This window comes from Syzygium oleosum, unplaced genomic scaffold, assembly GCF_021117445.2.
Source record: "Syzygium oleosum isolate NSW1041296 unplaced genomic scaffold, Sole_v2.1 Sole_v2.04, whole genome shotgun sequence".
NCBI classification, from domain to species: domain Eukaryota; kingdom Viridiplantae; phylum Streptophyta; class Magnoliopsida; order Myrtales; family Myrtaceae; genus Syzygium; species Syzygium oleosum.
The window spans coordinates 5,529,230-5,552,148 of record NW_026607488.1 but is presented as its reverse complement, the minus strand read 5'-3'; the positions used below and the strand labels follow the sequence as shown (position 1 = coordinate 5,552,148).

Below are 22,919 nucleotides of genomic sequence, written 5' to 3'. Positions count from 1 at the left end.
TAAACCCGGATTAGGACTGATAGTGCATTTTCTGGATTGGATTGAGATTATCGGTGTACATTGGGACAAATTAGTGAGTCGAACAATGGTAATAGTGACAAGAATAATATTAGTGAATTATTGGGGTGGCGCGGATTAGTTGAGGATTAAGTTACTGGACTGCCGGGTATGCCCGGGCTGGATGACTTGTTGATTGCTGTGCCCAATTGTGGGAAATTGAATAATGCCATGTCGTGTGACTGAGTGGCCGACCAATGTGGAGTGTGATTGGCCAATTAATGACATGAATTTGACTGGATGCCTGAAATTGTTGTTGCTCATGGAATATTGTACTGCATTACATGACCATGCATTGTGAATGCCGAGAATGAGACGTATGATGAAATTGTGTGAGAATGCGTGCTTGCCATGAGCATGTGATCACCTAATATACCCTGATGCGTGTTACGCGGGGTTCAGATAATAATTGGTAGTGTGTGTATGTGTGATCACAATTCGTCCTGATGCGTGTTACGCGGGGTATGCCGTCCTCATGCACTTTGAAGCAGGACGATGCTCGGTTCGTCCGGAAGACAACCATCCTGATGCGTTTTACGCGGGCTCTGGTTCGTAAGGAGATCAGTGTTGCGCCTCATGTACTTTGAAGCAGGCTAGAGACACTGGGCCAGATCAGTGTTGCGCCTCATGCACTTTGAAGCAGGCTAGACACACCGGGCCGGGAATGGTGTTGACTCGAGTCGTAATAAATATTAATAATTGAGACAGTGTGCAGTGTGAATTGAAACAGGAGCATGGCATAACATTGACATCACATGCATAGAATGCGTGACCCGGCATGCGAGATGAACACTGTGAGCATGAGTATGTGTGTGGCGCACGTGTGATCATTGTATTCGCGCACATATCTTGAGGACATTTAATGAACTGCCTAACCTGCAGGGAAATTCCTATATTCTATCTGGGCCCGAGGGCCCAGGTTATTGTTTGTGTATTATGTTGTTTTGCCTGTCAGGAGATTGCATGTTAGCCTAGCCTAGGCTTAGGGGTTATACTCATTGAGATTCGTCTCACGGTTGTAATAACCCACCTTTTCAGACCCCCAGCCATAAGAGTGTCGTATCCACCGCTTTTTGGAATACCTGTACAGATACATCAATATACAAGTACCTACCCCGCAGGAAATGGGGAATCGTATATAAGATACCGATCCGTGGTGTTTATAAACATGGGTGAATATTTTCATCGGACTCAGGAGTATGTGGCTTGGTGCCTAAGAGATGCCGACGGAAACCTAGGGCAACCCCTTAGGACTTTTGATGCGCCAATCGGTCAAAATGGATTGATGGAACCCATATATGCGGATGGCGAGGTGATCAATCCTCAGGATGTTTACGATGTAGATGGCGTTGATGAGCCTATGGATGGGGAGCCACAGGAGCCACAGGTGATAGCTGAAGACCAAGACTAAGTTGCCGAGGAAGAAGACGAGTTGGAGGACATGGATCTGGATTCTGATGAAGACCACGGAGAGGTAGCTGAGGTAGGGTCAGATGTGGAGATAGGAGCTGATGAAGATGACGAGTTAGGTCTTTACCTAGATCCAGAGTTAGAGCTCGATTCAGAGGATGAGAGGATCGCGGCAGAGGCTATGGACTAGGAGGAGTCAGAGTCTAGTGAGGAGGTCTCTGAGGAGTCGTCAGATGATCCCACCGAGTCCTCAGACCCGGATTGGGAGCCGTAGAGAGAGGCCAGACCTTGATAGGGAGGATCGTTTCTTTTTTACTGCAGTCCCCCTGGTAGGATTAGACGACTCACCCTAGCCACCGGTCCTTTTTGCTTGTGTGGTGTTTGCGGGTTTTGAGCCGGTTGTAAACAAATATTGTAAAAAGGGTTTTCTATAGCAATATAAATATTATGCATGTCCTTCCGTGTTGTATGTTGCCGTCTTGTCCATTGTCTCATATTATTATTGTCAGGGTTTGTTTATTTCTTCCGCTTGTGCTTGATCTTTGTTAGGCGTTGGGTCAGCGACGCTTCCTGGGACGTTGCACACAATCAAATCGACCTTTGCGTGGGATGTTACCGCTTCGTGGGGTACGGGACGTGACATGCACTATATCATTTGAAGTTTTTTGAAGTCATGTGAAATCTTTCCATAAATTTTTGAGATTTGAACTATTTTGTTCATATTTAAAGAAAAACCACGAGAACTCTTGAAAAATCAAAACAAGAAAAAGCTCATCATTAAAAACACACTTTTTTGGCCGTACACCATATGAGTTTAATCACAAGAGATTTATTGTTTTATTTTAATCTAAGGCTCTTTTCGTTTCGCAGAAAACAACTTACACGAAAATGTTTTCCGGATTTTCCGGCATTCAATTGACGGAAAATATACTGGTCAAGGAAAATGTTTTCCCTCAATGGAAAAAAGACCTTTAAAAGTGGAGAAAATGATTTCCTCTTTTTCCTTCATTTTAATTATTTTTTATTAAAATTTTAATTTATAATTATTTTTTATTCTTTTCTTTTCTTTTATTCCCTTCTTCGGCTGGTCGCTAGCCGCGATGAAGGCCGGCGACTGGTCACAAGCGAGCTCAAGCTCACCAGATCGGCGAGGCTCAAGCATCGCAGATTGGCGATGCTTGAGCATTGCCAAAGGGCGGCGAGGCTTCAGGCCTTGCTGGAGGTTGGTGAGCGAGCTCGCCGTCGCCGTGCAAGCTCGCTGTCGCAGTGCGAGCTCACAGTCGCCTTGCAAGCTATAGGCCTTACGGTCTACCAGCTCGCAAGCTCGAGGCCTCAAGCCTCGCCAGACCGTGACTCGCGAGGCGGCTTGTCGACCTTTGGCGAGGTCAAGCCTCGCTGGCCTGTGGTAAGGCTTGAGCTCGCCTATGGCTGGTCGTCAGCCTTCGCCGTGGCCGACAACTAGCCAGAGAAGAAGGTAAACAAAAAAAGAAAGAAAAGAAAAAAGATAATTAAAAAACCGATTTTAAAAATTAAAATTTTTAAAAGTAGTGCATGGAGGAATCAGATTTTCTATAACAAACGGCAAAAAATATTTTTTTGATGCTTTTCAAATTTCAACCAAATACCAGAAAATTGTATCATTTTCCTGGAAAATGACTTCTTGACAAATATTTTTCAGAAACGTCACATTTTCCGCAAAACGAACGGAATTTAAAATAATAGTTTGAGTTCAATTTCATAGTTATGGTAGCTTCGTATTTTTAGTATAACATATTTTAAGATTGCACCAATGTTAAAATTTGATAGGGCAACATCCAAAATCAACCATAAGATATTGCAGCTCTGGGGGATTGTGGCCGTTAAATGCTTTCTAAAATCTGTTGAATGAGCAATGTCTCTTTCCAAGGCTTTTTGTTTGAATTGTTTGTAATGTCAGTCAAGGAGATGTGACATTAATGTCAGTTAATCTTTAATTTATTATATTAATGTTAATTTAATTTTAAATATTTTAATTTTGCCAATACAATATGTTATATCTTTAAATCTGTACTTGAAATTTCAATATGGTGCTTCTGACCGAATAAATAATGTTTAGGCATGATGTAGTATAGAAAAATCTAGTCTAAAAAATTTTTGGGCCCAATACAAAAAAAAACCTCAAACTTTATATTTTGTCCCAATTATATCCAAATTTTTTTTTTGTCTCATAAAAAACTCCAAACTTTTACTTTTGTCCCAAACTTACCACTGTTAACTTTCCGTCCACTATAGCCGTTAATGATCCTACGTGGATTTCCACGTCAACCCTCAATCGGACATGGCTCTGATGTGGCGCCTCGCGAGCGCCACATTGGAAAAAAAAAATTACACTGTTCATCGTCTTTTCCACAGCCGCGAGCACTGTTCATGGTGTTCATCCTCTTCAATCAATTGGCCAAACTCCTCCGGCGCTCTTGCTTCGCTGGCCACTGCTACCTAGACCTCCGGCGGCTCTCGTCGGCGCTTGCCAGACCATCCACCAGCTTTGAAGATTGAGGTTCAAGCCAAGCTTTGAGCTCGAGCGGCCATGGCGGCCACGAGCTTCGAAGCTCGGCCTTCAAGTCGAGCTCGAGCATCCACGGCGGCCGCAAGCTTCGAAGCAGCTTGAAGCTCGACCTTCGAAGCTCGCAGGTGGTCGCAAACTATTTTTTATGAAATTCAACCTACTTCTCGAATTCTAAGGTGCGAAGTGATGCTGGGCGCTAGATCTCGAGTTCTTGTGCAGCGAGCACCAGAACGACCCGGGATGCGTCGTCGGAGAGCACATGCACGTCTTCTTCTGGTTCATCATGGTCGCCGCCTTGCTGCCGCCTTGCCGCCGCCGCCCCCGATCTGGTTCCTGACGGAGATCGAGTGGCCGGGGGACGTGGGCCAGTCGATTGAGAAGCGGACGGACGGGGACGACTGGCTCGAGTGCTGCCCGGACATCCGGACGCGCAGCGGGGAGGCGTCGCGGGAGAAGAAGGTGGACGATCGCGCGGCGAAGCTCGAGCTCGACGAAGCAAAACCTGAGGATGACGAGGAAGCGATTGACAGGGAAGAGGTGTGGAACGTGGAGCAGAGATGGCCCCTGGATCTGCTTCTCGACGAGGACGCCATTGTTGCACCAGTAAGGAAGGAACTCAGTGAAGAAGAAGAAGAAGAAGCAGCAGGTTAAAGGTTCTTTTTTTTTTCTTTTTCTTGAGCGATGGTCGAGCTAGAGCGGTCATGGCGGCTTGCGACCACTTGCGAGCTTCGAAGCTCGACCTTCAAGCTGCTTCGAAGCTCGCGGCCGCCATGACCGCTCTAGCTCGAAGCTTGCGGCTGCCATGGCCGCTCGAGCTCGAAGCTTGGCTTGAAAGTCGAGCGAGCTTCAAAGCTCGCGACCGCCATGGCCGCTCGAGCTCAAAGCTTGGCTTGAACCTCGATCTTCGAAGCTGGTGGATGATCCGGCAAGCGCCGACGAGACCCGCCTGAGGTCTAGGTAGCAGTGGCCAGCGAAGCAAGAGCGCCGGAGGAGTTTGGCCAACCGATTGAAGAGGATGAACGCCATGAACAGTGCTCGCGGCTGTGGAGAAGACGATGAACAGTGCAAATTTTTTTTTTTTCCAATGTGACGCTCACGTGGCGCCACATCAGAGCCACCTCCGATTGAGGGTTGACGTGGAAATTCACGTAGGATCATTAACGGCCATATTGGACGGAAAGTTAACGGTGGTAAATTTAGGACAAAAGTAAAAGTTTGGGGTTTTTTATGAGATAAATTTTTTTTTTTAATATAATTGAGACAAAGTCTAAAGTTTGGGGTTTTTTTGGGTATTGGGCCAAGAAAATTGTATTTGAGGACATTTATTTTGAGATTTGCTTCTTTAGAGGAATTTCTTTTGAAAGAAATTAAAAAAAAGAGTAGATTTTGGATTGAAAATAATAAATTTTCCTTATTTGAATATCTTAAAAAAGTGTCCCGCTGACATTCATGTCAAAATATGTTTTTGTGATTGACTCATGTATACTAGCAACGGGAGCATGTGAGTATTGCTGGTTGGCTTTCTTTTCCATTTCTTTTATTGATAGAGAAAAGCAAGTCAAGTCAAGAAGCACCAGCATAGGTTGGTTCCACGTTGGGCTGCCAAAAAGGCCCGGTCCGACCCAACCCGAACAGAAAAATTCGGATATTTTTCGGGTCGGGTCTCAATATTATTAGGGCAAACGATTTAAAAAACAGGTAATGTACTTGTTTCGGTTCGTGCTACGTTACCCTAATTCTGAGTTTTTTAGTCGAATCATAACTCTGAGTTCAAACACAAATTAGGTTTTTTACAAGGACATCCAAAAGTGTGACTCTGATTTTGGTTCGTGTGTAATTTGTGGATATGATTCGAGATGAATTTCGTGTGCTAAGCTGATTGATTTTGCTTCTGTTATGGCGTTTGAGTGGATTTGTCCGAGTTCGTCAGTGGCATGTGCTTGATTTTCGTCAAATTAGGGATTAAAATGGAATAGTATTTGGATTAGATTTGCGAAATTGAAATTCAGCTCGTTCGGATCCTGCTTGGCGACGGGTCAAAGTCAAATACGAAACTGATACTACTGATACACCGGGATGTATATAGTTGCCTGATGGGTTTCTGACTGAGGGCTTCCTGTTACAAGATTAGCACATTGACAGTTCGCTTGTGTTGATTTCCATGTTGTGTATTGATGTATGTTGATAGTTTTTGCTGCATAGGTTTCACTTAAGCTCTGTCGTCTTTCACTGAGTACGAGTCTAGGAGCTATGCACTTCGAATCATGTAGCAACCTGTCTCGATTCAGATGTGTGTTCAGCGTTCTTTTGATATAAATTCGATTCTGGAGTGTTGCTGGATTTGGCCACGAATCTCTTGTATGGAACCGATTTGAATCTTACGTTTTGTTTTTGTCAGGTCACGTCACATTTGCTGGAATCTAACTTTGGTTTAATGATTGCGTTTTGGGAGGAATTCTAGTTTCTTTGCGGATATAATGAGCCGATGAAAGACCGATGGAATCTGAGTTTTGCTTGGGCAGGACACGTTTCTTTTTGTTGACTGGGGTCCACCTTATGTGGGGCCCAGCCAGTAAAAAAAAAAAAAGCAACAAAAAGAACAAAAAGAAAAGGGGCAGCCACGTGCGGTCATGGAGCCCACAGATAAGAAAGAGAGCACCGAGAGCGAGAGAACAGGGGAGAAGAAAAGGAGCGCGTCTTCGCGGTCCCGATTCGAGCGTCAAACATTGTCGGAATTAGCTCAAATTTTAGTATGTTGTTCATGAGACCGAGGGCTACGATTTGATCAGTTTCGTTCGTTGAGAATCTTCTCCGAACTCTTCAATCACGGCTAGGATTTTATTCTCCGTTTTGTGTAAATCCACCTTTGTGGTGATGGAATAATGTCAAAATGTTGATGTTGTACCTCTAGTGTGTGACTAGAGAGGAAACTAGCGTGTATCCTACTATTCTTGGTGATTAGTGGAAGTTTTATGTGTGGGGCGGTCACTGGTTTTTTCCCTCATTGGGTTTCCACGTTAAATCTCGGTGTCGTTGCATTCGTTTTCTTATTATTGCGCGATTATATTGCTGGAATATCATTGGTTGTTGTTGGAATTAAGTCGATTTCGATCGGTTTAGTTTTGGGGGAGATATTGATCCTGGATTGATTGAGTTCTTAGTGAATTGTTGCCCGCAGTTCTCCCCAACACTATTGAGGAAACCAATCTTGAAATTTTTTTGTACTTTGAAGATCGCAAGTCCCATATGTAAAGTGTCTTTTCATACACGGTGAAAATAAAGGCAAGCCTGCGAGTGTCGAGTGGTTCCCATGCATAAAGATGCTTCTTTCAGCAATGCATTTACAGGTTCTTCTTGGGTCCGTATGCGTTAACACATCTTCGAGATAAATATTGACTTTCCTGTTTTATGCGTCTCTGAACACAATAGAGAAGATACCAACAATGGTGTTCAGTTTTGCTTTCGAAGCTAAAGTTGTTAGTTGGCATGTCTTTGTCGTGAACCAGTAAAGATTGTTATCCTGTTCAATATGGAGAAGACCACATAGTGTCTTGAACTTAGCTTTTGGCTTTGGCTAGGTAAATATATCTCACTTGGTCTTTGGAGTTTGGACTGCCGACATTTTACTTCAATTTCAGCATCGTTGCACCTATTTGTCCATCTTCTTCACTGATCCACAGAGTCATTTAAACTGCTTCTTTCAGGGAGCTCCTGGGGCTCTCTCTTTCTTCTTTATGTCTTTACTCAAGTTGCACGAGCCATAGTTGTGGTTACTTTTATCCTCTCATACAGTATTTTGGATATGGTTTGAGCTGGAAAGAAGCTGTCATTGTCTTTTGGTCTGGTCTGGGAGGAGCGGTTGCATTATCAATGACCCTATCGATCAAAATAAAAAAAAATTTAACCCCATTTGGAGTCATCAGTAGACTAATTTGTGCGTCATCTGGAATGTCCATTACACGATTCTCTGTTCTCCAGAATTGTATACTGTGATGTGCTAGTGCATCAATAATCTAGAAGCTTTATGTTCTCTAGTCAACCGGGATGTCAAAGTGCGGTTAGTGGAAACATGAATGAACTTCATGTTGCCTCATTACTACATTCATTTGGCTACTGGCGTTCTTCTGTCTCGCTAGGTTAAGGTGCTTTGATGAGCGTAGCACAGCTGACTGTGAGGAATAGATTCCTTTTCCTCCTATTTCTATGTGAACTTAATCACCAGATACAGATGAGTCACAAAGTCGAGGGTTATTAGCTTAGATTAGCACAAACTGAAAAAAGATCTCGAATATTAATTATCGTAATTCATGTTAAATTTGGGACAGTGCAGTTACACCTCAAAAACTATCTTCACATAGATATCTAATTATATGATAGTCTGTGGCTTAATGATTAAGTACGAACAAGGTGAGGGATATTATTGTGAAAAAGATGAAGGATTTGTCTGGATTGAACGCTAGCAAACCAGAGACGTGCAAAACAAGAAAAATGGGAGCTGTCAGAGAATCGAAAAAGGAGTTTTATGTTGGAGTGGGGGTCTATAGTCTATGTTTACTTTTCATTCATGAATCAACGTTGTCAAATTATAGATATAAACTTGTAATAGCCTCCATCACGCCAGAGGATGGGGCGCCACCGCCCCCGGAATTCACTGGTGAGGGCCGGCAACTCTAGCCCAGATCGGGGTGAGGGATTGCAGGCCCTCCCTATATCATGCTGTGAACGAGGGCCAGCAAGTGACAAGGGCCAGCCGCCCTCGCCTACTCGCCGACCGTCGCCGACACCCGGATGAGGGTTGCCAGCGATGCCAAAGCAGAACAACCAATAGTCTTCCTTATTTAATTTTTTAAAATTTTTAGCTTTTTTGTGTTTTAATTCTTATTTTTTTTTCAAGTTTGTTTTCTACGTGGCTTTGGTGCCATGTATCTTAAGAAAGTAATAAAAAAAAGTACATCAATATTTTTTGTAATCAAACTGGACAGAGTTAATGAATAGATTTAATCGCACAAATTTGGAAAGTTTTAAGAATTGATTGCACAATTTGAAAATTTTAAGACTCAATTGCATTTTCATTACAAATTTTAGAAATTTTAGTGCACCTATCCCATTAAGTTAAACACTAAAAGATTCCATTTTATTCATAGGTAGTTAGTTAAGGTAAAGCTCAAGATTATAACTCTTCATCAATTATTTATAACTTATTTGAATTGCGAGATAAATGAAAAAGTTGGAGCACAACAAACTAAACCTCATATCATAACAAATTAAGCGAGATTTTAGATTTAGTTATTTTAATTATTAATGCTAAATAATGTGAATACGCCATGTCTTAAGTAAGTTGTGAATTTTAGTATTTTTTATTCTATACGTGTATTGCAATTTTAAAATAAAGACTGATTTTACTATTATCTTGAACTAACAGGATTTATAATTCTATTTAATTTCTTGTAGTTAAAAACAGAAAATATTATGAAATGTACTAAATAAGTCGTAACTTATTGAAACTATATTTATTTTTTAATCACTGAATTGACCTACTTGAATAAATAAATTATGCTAACTTATTCAGCAAAAGAATATAAGTAAACTGTCACGGCCATAGCTCTTTATCAATTATTCAAACTTTATGTGAATTGGCAAATGAATGGAAAAAGTTGTGGCACACCAAACTAGCTCATGAACTTTATCCTTATCAATGTTTTTGAGAAACTTTAAGGTCAAATTACTGAATTTATGAATTTAGTTATTCAAATAATAAAAATAAATGAAATCTAAATACTCTATGTTTTAAATAACTTGTGATATTTAATATTATGTTAGATTTTAAAGATATATTGCAAGTCTAAAATGAATAATAAGTATACAGTAATCTCAAAGTAACGAGAAATGTAAATTTAACATGGAATTTTATTTTTTCTTTTATTCAATGAATTGAATTAATTTAATAGAATTAATTGTACATCAAAGTAGCAATTATTTATTTAGTAATAAAGTAAATCTTTGGTTAGTTTCAATTTATTCACTTTAAATTAAGTGAATTTTGATGAAATTTTCTATATTTTAAACACAATACTTTCTCTTTGGCTTTATTTTGAAATAAAAACTAAATAAGTTCAAAAAAGAATGACTTAATAAACTATATCATTTGATAAAATATATTTGAAGATTCTTATATTTTATTCAATTTGTGAAGTTTGAACTAAATAACATATGAAATACAGGGATGACAAATCAATAAACTAATGCTTATGGATGAAATGTGGACCAATCACAGAGACAAAGTGAAGTGCCGCGCAACGAGCAAACATTCTCTCGGTTTCGACTTTAATTATATAATATAATCTAACTTTTATTTGATGTGCAACTCTTGAAATCTTTCGAAACATATAAATAGTTACACTTGAAATAACATTGAATTATTTTCATAAACTGTTCAATATTCGAGACATTTGCTGGCTATCTTAAGATTTTAAAACGAAAAGTCATAAGTGCTTTAAAGAAAGTTACCACACAGAATACCGTTATGGATCTTGCTGACAAGTATGTTGAAATTAAAAGAGAAAAATACTTTCGCAACGCATTGAAAATCAGAGAATTATGCATTTTAAGAAATTCACTTGCTCAAAATAAATAAATAAAACATCATTATCTCCTAAACATATTAAATTAAGACTTGACTATTTAGTAAGTCCTTTTTTTAACGTTGTTGTTAGCCAATGTCCTAAAAGCCGTTAAGAGAGGGTCTAAAAAGTCCACGCATCCTAACCGTCATAAGCGGCAAATTTCCCTCTCTTCCACCTCTCTAGCTCGGAGAGATGCTGTTCACCGGTGGTTTAGTTTGGTACAAATGTCTGGCTTCAATTCCTCTCTCCCTCCCTCAAACTATCGCAATTCTCCTTCAGTTTCCATTTCCGAAGCTTCAACCTCTCTTCAAGCTTGCGATTCGGGTATGTTCGAGTCAAGTCTATGGTTTCATTAACCGAGTAAGCGCGAGCCTTTCGTTTCGGTTCTCATGCTTTGGGAATGTTCCATAGTTTTCGAATTGTAGTTTGGTGATCTGGAACTTGGTTTTGATCTCTGTTTCTCGCCGTGTGAGCACGGATGATGAATGATCGCGACATATGAAGAAGATGGTTCGCTTGTGTTAGTAGATGATGGGCAACGACTGAGGCGTGATTTGTTTGGCGGTTCCTGCCCCTGCAGCTAAACAGGAGGCGCATGGAAGCTGGTGAGAGATGGCGCCCAAGGTGAAGGAGGATGAGAAACTCGAGAGGACTGTTCGTGGTCTCTCGAAACTTCCCGAGAACCGAAGATGTATTAACTGCAACAGTTTGGTATGTTCTCTGTTTCTTTGTGATTCAGAAATTCGTCTCTGTCAAATTATGGTGAACACGGGAATATGTTTCCCAAGACAAAAAAGGAAATTGGTGTCATCATCCTGACCAGCATTGTCAAGTTCCACTGTTCCTTCATCAGAAGTCGGCAATGGATGAATTTGTTTATTGAGCTCAGCGGCCAACTAAATGTTATTCACCAGATAGTATCCATCCATTATTTTTTTCATATTTTTGGACTCGCATCAGCAGCGTCCATCATAATCTGGTATTATGTCAATCCGCTATACTGGTACTGAGACATTTGCTCTGTTACAGGGACCGCAATATGTTTGCACCACTTTTTGTACATTCATCTGCATGAACTGCAGTGGGATACAGTAAGTAGTTAGACTCATTTCTTATTGTATAGGCATTGATTTGTTTCAGTGTCAATTATATATGGTCTGGTACGTGGACTAGTCGATCCCGGCTTACTTTGGCACAGACTTGCCTATCTGGAGCCATAGCCAGCTTATTTTTGCTGATCAATGATATGTTCCGACATATTGCAGCCGTGAGTTCACGCACCGGGTAAAATCGATATCAATGGCTAAATTCACTCCTGAAGAAGTGAGCGCACTTCAAGCTGGAGGAAATGAGGTGGGGAATTGAGTATGCAGTCTCTTTCACAACTTGGTGATTTCATTGTACTTATTTACGTCTTGTTTCTCACTCGTGTCCTGGGACTTCGTTTTAAGCAAGCGAGGCAAATATATCTCAAAGAATGGGATCCTCAACGCCATTCTCATCCCGACAGCAGGTCTGCACACGCTTCTTGAATGTCACTTAGCAATTATAGAATGTAATATTGTCTGATACACGTATGTTCTTCCAGTAACCTTTATAAACTCCGGGATTTCATCAAGCACGTCTACGTAGATAGGAAATTTAGTGGTGAAAAAAGCGAGGAGAAGCTCCCGAGGCTGAGATTGGTGAGCTAACTAGTTATTCCTTGAACAAACCAAAGGTCTATGGTTTGCCTATGTTCTCTAATCTTATCTTGAGCATGTACAATGTAGTTTCGCTTATGAAGCTCCGTTGATTTTAATGTCCTATATGCATGCAGACCGACAAAGAAGAGTCCTACGGGGGCAGAAGTTCTAATGCATATCGGAGTGCATCTGGAAGCCCTAGTTATGAGGACAGATATGAAAGACCTCATAGTGGAAGGTCTAGTCCGAGTGGACGAAGCGATGATGGGATTTTAAAATATTGTTATGATGAAAGGAGAAGTCCGAGATATGCCCGAGAAATCTCGAGATACGGGGGTTATAGAAGGAGTCCTGTCCGTTTTGAGGTTGTTGATGACCGGTTTCGAGATGACGTGCTAGGAAGTGGCAGGCGATCTCAGGGTCAAAGGCTTTCAAATGAAGAATCAAGGCTGGGGAGCAGGTCACCCGATAATCAAAAGAACATGGATAAGTCCACTTCCACTGTAACTCGACCCGCAAAGGAGATTTTAAGGGACGATGGTCTTTCCCGCAGGGTAGGCGAAACAACAGAAAATTCTGATGGTTGTGCCAATGTCAAGGTATCCTGGTTGCTTTGTGAGTTCAATTTACACTTCCCTGTCACTTACAAGTAGCATTTGATTGTAAAGCTGGTATTTAAATGTAAACCTGCAACATATTCCTTCCTAGTTCCATGAATGCAACATGCTCGTAGGACTATGCAGTATCACATATATGGGACTTCAGGAATGGCACGATGAGATGATGGTGTATGATTAATGTCACCAATGAGACAATACAATTGCAGCACAGTTTTCCTTGTATTATTTAGCACCTTAAAGACCTTTCTGCATGATATGTTGAAGAAGATTCAGCAGGTTTCCATAAACTTAGACTATTATTGTTTGTGTCCCGGGAACTTTCATATTTACCCCTGCATGAACTTAATATGTGCTCTGATCTCTGAGGTATTTCTTATTGTAGAAGGTCCGTTCATTAAATAATTTGGGCAATACCGATGGCAGCGCAGCGGAAAGAAAAGAGGCCAAATCCCAAAGTCTGATTGAGTTTAGTACAGACGAAAAGCCTCCCGATGCTTCAGCTGAAACTCAGAGACAACAAATGCCTTCCTCCACTGATGGAGGTAACTGGGCGTTGTTCGCCCCGTCAGAAAAGGAGAAGGCACCATCAGCATCAAATGCAAATACCCTGGAGATGTTGTTGCTAGAATTAACACCGGCAACTGTAACTGTCGGTAATGTGTCTGAAGGACCCAGCGGCTATGATGCTCAGCCAACTGCATCTGTGAGCAACACTTCACCCACTGGCATAGCCTCTGATGTTCCTGCGGAACAAATGTCAGCACCAGCTGATGTTCCTACACAGCAAGCTTTGGTCTTGGCTGATGATCCTACTACATCAACTTCTGTTGCCACAACAGAACATATTAGTGAAGAGCCTTCCAAAGTCACACCTGAGAGCCATGTCGACTTGTTAGCGCAGTTGCCAAGCACTCAGCAGAATCAGCCTCCAGCATCCCCTTCTAAGGACGAGAGTTATGCGGTAGAAAAGAATGAACAATCGGTAATTCTAATACATGTTTGTCTGAAAAAAAGTTATGCAATTCTCCACCTCATACATCCTTGTCAACTTTGTCTTCCATTTTCTTGGTCACTCTGCAAGAGACAACCTTGGAAAATGCGAAGAAAATGACTGATTGTAGAAAATTTATTTCTTCTGGGTTCTTTTCATGTGATGCTTGTATCATAATGATTATTACTTGTGCGTATATGCAGCCTTTAACATCACTCCAGCTTAATGAGCAAGGACCTTCTTGCGATTCATCTCAAACTGGCAACGCAACTATCCAAGAGGCGAGCTCTGGATTGGCATCGCAGAACCTTCCCATTGAGCTGAACCCCAGCAGGAGAAAGGAACTTCCAGCTGTAAGTGAATTGAATCTGTTTTCTTAACCAAAAAGAAGTTGCAACAGCTATATTTTTTTGAAGGCACATATTCTTGCAGGAACTTTTCACTGCATTTTACCCTCCAGCACCAGCACCAATTCAAGGCTGGCAAACAGCTAGACCTCATGCCATGGGCTTCAACATGCAGTACTATCCTAACATTACGGTATCACCAGTTCTCAAGAAGAGTCAAAGTCTTTTACTCGACACTCACAGATTACTCAAATATTCTTTTCTAACCTTGTTTTCCAGCCTATGCCTGCATACCCGAGCTCTGCAAAATCAACAAACCCATTCGATATCGGTGATGGAACTGATCAACCTCAAGGGCCAGCGGTAGGCACAACTTTCTGAATAAACACTGCCTTCTGTGGTTTCCCTGTTGACCCTTGTGAACTTATGCCTTTTACAATTAGAATCTAAGTTGGATGAATTGGTTCGGCGGAGTGCTTCCAACAATGGGGAAATAATGAAATGACCAAAAGAGCGCTGCAACCTAATCATTTCAAAACTCTCGGCAGTTTTATGAGTTTTATAAACAACTTAAGTGGATGGACTGCCTGAACTGCGAGGATGGGAACATGTCACTCGTTTCCTAGTAAGCTATTGAGCTGCCCATCTGAAGTTCATAATACAGATCTGAGAATGCACTTATTCTCTAAAGCTCGGCATTTGGAACACACTATATTTAATGTAGTCTAGAGATCTGGACATTGTTACTAGTCCAGTATAGATAAAATCCTCCTAATTGACGGAATGACATCTGATATCTGAAATGTTCTTTTACCCATAATACTGAAATGCCCTTGCCAGGAGTTACAGTAGGAAAGTTTGAATATAAACACGAGAAATATGATTAATATCTAATATTTTTCTGCTTGTTACCATGAAGTTTCCTTCCATGGAACCTCTGCAAGGAGCACTGTCCATTGTCTCAGCTTCTTCTGGGTTTGCACATACTTCAAGCCAGGGTGCCCAAGCACCAGGAATGATGCCGCATCAGTCTCCATCACATGGATCCAATGCCGTCTCGCCGTTTCAGTCACCATTTCAGTCACCTTCTTATGGAGCCTTGCCGATGGGTAAAATGATTAGCATTATTTTTGCATAACTATTTAATTTAAATTGTTTTACCCTTCGCTGATGTTTAATTCCACCAGGTTTCCACATGGAGCAACAAGGGCAGGGTCATATGCCACCTTCAAGGTATATTTGACTGATGGCTATCTTAGGAAATTATCAGAATCTCATAAAGGGAATAAATAATCAATGTTAGGATGAATGGGTTTTGAATTTCACTTCTTGGGAACTTTAGGCCCTATACGTATCCCTATCGTCTTGCTCTTCTTTCAGCAGCATCAACCGGCAAGAGGCATTTTCAACTTACTTCCCCTCTGCAGTCTCTCTCGGCATGCTTATTTAGAACTTTCATCTAGCAGTTGCGTGATGACTGTTCTCATCGCTCTTGTTTAACATTGCAGAGCGCATGGCTTCGGTGGTTCTGGAACTGATTCGTCTCCTTTTAGTTCCTTCAACACTAATCAACAGATGGCAACAAGCTACTCGGAACCCACAGCCCCAAATTATTTTCCGTCTTTGGGGCAAGGAAACCCATTTGGGTAGATTAACAATAGATCGTTCACATGAATTCATACAGAGTCTTCTAATGTGCCGCTCTGCAACATCTTTGGAGGGGCTTCACCCTGCAGTCCCTAATTGAAGGTCAGTTGAAACTGACCGCGTAATCAAGACTGTCCACATGTATATGCTTTGCCAGGAACTCCACAACTAGATCGTGGTAAATGAGTTAAACCACACAGTACCAACCCATATGTCATTGAAAGTTCAATAGTTCATAATACAACTCTGTAAACTAATTTTAGCAATCATCTTATTGACCGTCCTTACAGGATGCTGCTTTGAGCTGTGACAAGAATTTGCTTTGCCAAATTAGAAACTGTAGCTCGTATTCTCAGTGATATGAAGGAGTAAGACCGTAAGCATCTTAAACTTTGGGAAACATTCGACTTAGTGAGGAAATTCCGTGCACGAATTCAACGATCCGATGATGCCCATGTGAGGAAAGGAAGCAAACTTTTTGCAAGCAAATGGAAACACGTAGTTCCCTTTTTCACTTTAATCAGCACAAAAGGGGAAAAAAAGGATGAGAAGGACAAAAAGAATATGCTAATGGAGAAGCACTGACAATTTGAAGCATTAAGGCTGCATACGGTGCAAGTGACAACTATGAATAATGCAATGCAAACCGGAAAAAGAAAATCAAGAAAAGCAAGCAAATGAAATCATAGTGAAAAGTCAAGTACAAGTTCATGAAACACACTCAAATCAAACACTTGAAAAATTAATACTTTAGTAATTTATTCGGGAATTGCAGTGCATGAGACGCAGCAAAGTGTTTCATGCAACCATGTCTTCTAGCACGAATTAACTCAAGGCGTTCCTTGCATCCATATCGTTGAGCAAGAATGAACACTACTCAAATTCCTCAACCTAAGCAGCACATGAACCAAAATCCCGCAAAGAAACCCGAGTGCCGCACTAGATCCAACGAGAGAAATCGCCGCGCAGATCAGCATCACAAAAGCTTCCTCCTTTGAATTCATGTCCCTAGCAGCCATGGCCAGCTCAATCCCTGCAAACAAAAGCAGGACACCAAGCACACCAACAGGGAACTGGTCCAACACCTTCACTATAGAACTCCCAAGGACCAAACCAAGAATCAATTTAGCAACGCCCAGGATAGCCACGCAGCCGCCGCTCCTGCCGCCAAACTTGTACTGCCCCGCCAGGCCGCCAGCGCCATGGCAGCAGGGCATGGCCCCAAACCAGCACCCGACCAGATTCATCAGCCCTACTGTGGCCGCTACCGACACGGCAGAGAAGTCCTTCTCAGGGAAGAGATCATACGACAGCTTGCACACCGCAATAACCGAATTCAATATCGTCAATGGGAGTTGGGGAATTGTGCCTCTAATGAATCCCTCTTTCCAAGCATGCCTTGAAATCTTCACAACTTCAATAGAGGAAGGACCAAATTTAATGTCCCTGACCACTTTAGGCTCTCTAATGAAGGCCAAGACAACGCCTAGCAGGAAGATAATGAAAGCTGATGGAAGAGCCGCCATGATTCTCTTCCATTTTTTCTTCTTACCTGAGCTTTGATTCTCGATATCATCACCCAATTCTTGGTTGTTTTGCCTCTCTTCATTCTCTTCACCAGCACCATTGATGATCACAATGAAACAAGCACAAACAATGGCCAACACCAGGCCATCCAACCCGAACCAGTGCCTATTCCCAGCCGCTTTCGACTTTGAAAAGTTCTGAACTTTCCGGATGTAATTCACAGCAGTCATCGCAAACGACAGCCCTTGCGAGAGCTGAATCCCCCTAACAACAGACAGAGGGATCAGCCTATAAACGAGCTGCATCAACCCGGTGATGCCCAGGAGGACCAAAATCGCGCCGGTGCAAATCCCAGCTGCCATGACCTCGGGGATGCCGAAATCAGCGCTCGATATCCCGGCCGCGGCGATTGCCTTCATGGGTTGCACCGGCATCGGAACACCGTATACAGCGCCAGTGACCATGTTGTACACACCGGTGAATATCAGGGTCGTGCCGAGGTTGAGGTCCTTGGCCAGCGTCATGGCCAGGACTATGGGGATGTACGTGCCTAAGTCGCCCATAGCTCCATTGATTTCACCCCATGTCGAGCGGATGGCCAAGTTGGTCATGAGCTTTTGGAACATGTTCGATGGTGACGGGAACTTGGGTGCCTGAGGATCATTGGTGCTCGAAGGGTCCTCCATGGCTTTGACTCGGTGCAGTACTGCGTAGCAGCATGCAAAGGGGAAGAGAGAACTCGATGCTCTCTTATAGATTGGGAGCTATCAAATAGATTGACAAGCGTATCCTTTTATCTCTAGGAGAGTACGTTGTCGGGGTGGCTATCTGCGTGCCGATGCTTGTGGTTACCGAACAGATCATAAAGAAGGAAACAGAATCACATGAGGTAATTAATTTTCATAGCTATCTTATTGGACAACTGCATTATTTCATGGACAGATGCGGTGGACAGAATCAATCATCGCGTAAAAACTATACTGTGATGGGAGTTTGTGTTTTATAAAGAATCAACAGATTCTTAAAATGCGATTGACTCGAGCTAATAGACTCGGTTTATGCAATACTTGCCTACGAGCTTATAATGCTTCAGACACGCGCTCGTCGCGAGCATTGGAAAAAGTGAAAAAAGAATCAGGAAATTTAAATAAATTTAGGGATTGAGATCGAACGGGTGTAGATCCAAGATGATGAGAATTAAAAGTTATATTGTGTGGGAAATTTAAAAGATATTCCTAAAAGTTCTCTTGATCCTTTTTTTTTAAATCATTTCCATTAGGCATAAACAAACATTAATGATGCCACATTGATAAGCATTGACGAATCTGACAAAAAAAAATGATAAGCATTGACGAAGAAAAAACAGGAATTGCGTCTTATCTTGGTGTAACATGCATAAAAAAAAAAGTTATTACGCTGTCTCTTTGCATAGCACGGGAGTTGAACCTCGCACCCGTGATATTAGCATTCCCACCCCCAATCCCTTATCACCAGACCGCATACCCAATAATCAGAGACATGGATAGCGACGGAAATAGGAGATCTAGTTTATGGAAATCTCATTAGGCTAATAAGTAAAATGACCCGTCTTTTTATTTATTTATTTATTTTGTCTTTTTATTGTTATATCGACAATTAGAAGAAATAATCCTAATAATAAATTATCTATCTGTTCAAATTACAAAAACAGTTTATTATTTCCACGGATGACATCCGAGATTTTATGTGCATCGTAATTATCACTAACTCAGTCCAATCTATGGGCTCTTGCTTAGTAGAAAACTTCCCTCCCATCAATTGTCAACCTCTTTGAAGTTCATTGTTGATGGTAACAAAGATATTGCCTCAGAAAATTCTTCGTTACATCACACTTTTGAGGTATGTATTTGCAATTGCAAGTAATCGTTCCGGTACATATGTGACTAGAAGCGGTTTTTGTATTTAATTTCCTGAGTGACCGAGAATTAAACGATGATCTGACAAGAAACTACATGCGTCGTGAAATGATTTAGGGCGCGGATAATAACCATTCTCTTTCTTTATTTTTCTATTTTTTTGTTTCCAAGAATAGGTTTGGAATAGAAATCCGTTTGGCGATGCAACTTCATTTTTCTATTACCGGGAACAATTTTTAGCCTAGACATAAGATTGGAACAGAAATGAAAACTATAAATTTTCCAATTTTTTGTTTCTGGAACAGAAACAGAAATAACAAGTCTTCTCATCGCTCGCCCTCGCCGCCCGTCAGCGCCGCTTGCCACCAGAAACATAAATTTAAGAAGGCCTATCAAACGAATTTTTGTTTCGAGAACGGAAATTTTATATCGTTATCAAAACGCTACTTTCTGTGCAAAAATTCATCCATGAAATAGAAATGGAAAAATATTTTTCTTTCCAGAAATTGTTCTCGGAAACAGAATGGTTATTATTCGCGCCCTTAATAGTGTGGCCTCAGGTCCCCCCCGCTCATTGATCAGGTCTAGACCAATCCAACAGTTATTATGCAACATGGATAAGCATATTCACAAGTAGTAGCCAGCAACTTTTGCGATGACCACCGCCTTACTTAGTGGCAATGACTGATCGCCGAGACGAAAATCGCATGATCATTTACTGCAGCTCGTAGAAATTACTTCTCGTTTTCTCTCTTAAAATTGTCAAAACGGGAAACAAGCATGCATACTTTCAAAAAAACAATAAAAAATAACTTCTATATGGCTATATATCTAATCCATGACCGCCTTAATTAGTCTCCGTTTATTTCGTGGTAAATTAATAATTTAGAAACTATTTTCTTAAAAATAATTTCTTGCATTACTTGAAATAATTAGTGAATGATTTTTTTTAAATTACCAATAACAATAGACCTAATGATTTTCGTGGGCAACAAAAATACTTTTCGTCCATTCATATTTGTAAGTGGTACCGGCAATCATTTTTAAGAAAATGTTCTCCAAATTATTTATTTTTCGTGAAATAAACCCACCCTTAATCTATAGTTAATTTAACATGTTTTTTTTCCCTTTTTGGCTAATTGAGAGGAAACCCACTCCGCATAGCCTATGCACTAAACAAAACTCTTATCAGCTTTGGGTATTCCATGTTATTTCACTTGCGCATCCTCTCGAGACCATCTCTAGGAGTACAGACTTATATGTTTACGTAATCACTGACGTGTGTAAATCTGATGAGGCGACTACCATAACTGATGGGTAGATTAACAACAATACAATGCTCACATGAATCCAGACAGTCCGCACGTATATGCTTTGCCAAGACAGTACCAACCCATATGTTCATTGACAAGTTCAAATAGTTTGTAATACTACTCTGTAAATTTGGCAATCCTCTTATCGACCGTCCTTGCAGGATGATGCTTTAAGCTGCGATGAGAATTTGCTTCGCCAAATTAGAAACTGTAGCTCGTATTCTCGGTGATATGAAGGAGCTAGATGATAAGCATCTTAAACTTGGTGAAACATTCGACTTAATGAGGAAATTCCGTGCATGAATTCAAAGATCCGATGATGCCCATGTGAGGAAAGGAAGCAAACTTCTTGCAAGCGAATGAAAAGATGTAGTTCTGGTTTTCACTTTAATCAGCACCAAAAAAGAAAGAAAGAAAGAAAGAAAGAAAGAAAGAAAGATTATGCTGATTGAGAAGCATTAATCTATCAAGCATTGGTTGTAATAGTGCTGGTCAACAAGTCAAAGGAGAAAAAAAAAGGGAAAAAAAATTGTTGAAAAGTTAAAGAAGTAGAAAGTTGATGTCTTCAGCTTATAAAAGGGACCGAGAGCACTAAAAGAAACAGGGAAAAGAGAAGGGCTCACCGAGAAGAGAGAGAGAGAGGGAAAGAAAGAAGGGGTACTCGCCACGGACGCCTCGCCTGGCCATTTCAACTTTGATTCGCAACGCCCGTAAGTGCTCGCGTCCTTTGTTCGTCCAATCCAAGTATTTTTCGGAATTAGGGCATAATATCAGAGTTTGGTGAAATTCAAGCGGCATAGTCCGATTTTTGAGTTGTCTAGTGGCGTATATATATAGAATTGGTAGTTTAGGGTGTCGTAGAACCGTGGGATTTTACAGAACTCGATTTGGACTTACAATTTGCCCGAAACGAAATTTTGAAGTTGAGCTTGCGTGGTGAACGGTGCGCGACCAGTAGCTTTCCATGCCGATTTTGTTGCTTTTTGGCCCGAGTTTGGGTTGGCCAAGCTGGGGATCTTATAGTTCTTTGAATGAGCTTTGTTTTGACTATAAGCTCGCTTGAAACGGGATTCGAAGGAAAGAGTTTTGGTGCAAACAAATTTTGCGCTCATGCTTCACGTTGTGGAACGTTTTGGATAATCGCTTTGGACAAGTGATTTGTGGAAGGCTTTAAGTTATTTCGTTAATGATTAAGCGTCATTTGGCCGTTTCGTAGCTATCGTAGTATTTTACTTGGTTTTGATGTCGATTCTTGTTTAATTGTTAAGATTACGAGATTGTCGGTTCAAGTGAGCGTTGTTTGGTTTTGGGACATTCTCAGGTGAGTGGTATTATTTCTTCCATGAATTTACAAACTCATGTCTTGAAAATGGTAGAATTTTAATATAGTATAAGTTATTAAGAGCATGTTTCTTATATAAATTGGATCGAACTTTTATTACATTTTTAGTCGATTGAAAAAGGATTGAGAATGTTTAATGAAGTGGTCTAAAATGACCAATTTTGAATGCTTTGGTTAAATGTTTAGTGAAAGGAATTTCCAAAAGTAGTTCGTATCAATTACGAAATGTTTTATGAAATGCATTTTAATTGATAAATGGAATTGTGAAAAGTTATGTGATTCGGTTTGTAAAACCGTTTCATGAAATAACTTTCTGGTGTTGATTGTGCATTGTTAGAGAAATGTTTTGGTTGATATGGCTCATATCGCTATGACGAAAACCCATTGAGGGAGGAATATGCATACTATCAGGACATCTTTCTGGGCCGAACCGCCGGCTATAGAGGTAGTAGACCTAGCCAAGAGGGTAAACTTGGTCGCCTTTGTCATGGCGTTAAATGTGACCATAGTTCGATGATGAGCATAAAATTAGTCAATGGAATGGACCATCGACGTATGATTGATGAGATTAATCGATGGAATGAACCATCGACGTGTGATTGATGAGATTGATATCATTTTATAACGATGCATAGTGATTATTCGATCCGCTTGGAAGAAATGTATTACTCACTGGCCCGTGGTAGCCCTTTCCTTTCGTCTTTCGTGTTTTTCAAATTTCTCGATTAGTGGTCGATAATTCGAGAGCACTTTTGATGGGGACTTTTGAAAGTTGATTCTTTTGGTAGGGTTTGAGGCTACGTCCTTCGTGAGGAAGGACGGCCGTGTCACTACCCCTATTCCCGTAGGATTTGGGGTGTGACATTGGAGCTGCATATGGTGAAAGTGACAACTATGAATAATACAAAGCGGAAAAA

The 22,919-nt window shown here is 41.0% G+C and overlaps 2 protein-coding genes and 1 pseudogene across 2 annotated transcripts; 1 reads left to right on the top strand and 2 right to left on the bottom strand.

The window, feature by feature from the left end:
- Positions 1-4,183: 4,183 nt before the first annotated feature.
- Positions 4,184-4,692, bottom strand: LOC115674466 (uncharacterized; annotated as a pseudogene).
- A 6,203-nt stretch (positions 4,693-10,895) lies between these two features.
- On the top strand, positions 10,896-16,284 carry LOC115674467 (probable ADP-ribosylation factor GTPase-activating protein AGD14). The gene is made up of 14 exons (XM_030596857.2): positions 10,896-10,995; positions 11,164-11,346; positions 11,665-11,726; positions 11,901-11,988; positions 12,087-12,148; positions 12,224-12,320; positions 12,455-12,919; positions 13,323-13,922; positions 14,135-14,284; positions 14,364-14,471; positions 14,558-14,641; positions 15,198-15,387; positions 15,466-15,511; positions 15,787-16,284. Exons 2-14 carry the CDS (start codon positions 11,248-11,250, stop codon positions 15,926-15,928), a joined length of 2,193 nt encoding a protein of 730 aa, XP_030452717.1. The 5' UTR covers positions 10,896-10,995; positions 11,164-11,247; the 3' UTR covers positions 15,929-16,284.
- Positions 16,285-16,590: 306 nt separating this feature from the next.
- LOC115674280 (molybdate transporter 1-like) lies at positions 16,591-18,347 on the bottom strand. The gene has a single exon (XM_030596630.2). It carries the CDS (start codon positions 18,136-18,138, stop codon positions 16,756-16,758), a length of 1,383 nt encoding a protein of 460 aa, XP_030452490.1. The 5' UTR covers positions 18,139-18,347; the 3' UTR covers positions 16,591-16,755.
- Positions 18,348-22,919: the final 4,572 nt, after the last annotated feature.

Excerpts from the sequence above, each read along its gene's own strand:
- LOC115674280 (XM_030596630.2), bottom strand. The coding sequence starts at position 18,138 with ATGGAGGACCCTTCGAGCACCAATGATCCTCAGGCACCCAAGTTCCCG.
- LOC115674467 (XM_030596857.2), top strand. The coding sequence starts at position 11,248 with ATGGCGCCCAAGGTGAAGGAGGATGAGAAACTCGAGAGGACTGTTCGT. Across the intron at positions 12,321-12,454 it reads AGCTCCCGAGGCTGAGATTG|ACCGACAAAGAAGAGTCCTA; the intron begins GTGAGCTAACTA and ends ATATGCATGCAG. Across the intron at positions 14,642-15,197 it reads ATCAACCTCAAGGGCCAGCG|TTTCCTTCCATGGAACCTCT; the intron begins GTAGGCACAACT and ends GTTACCATGAAG.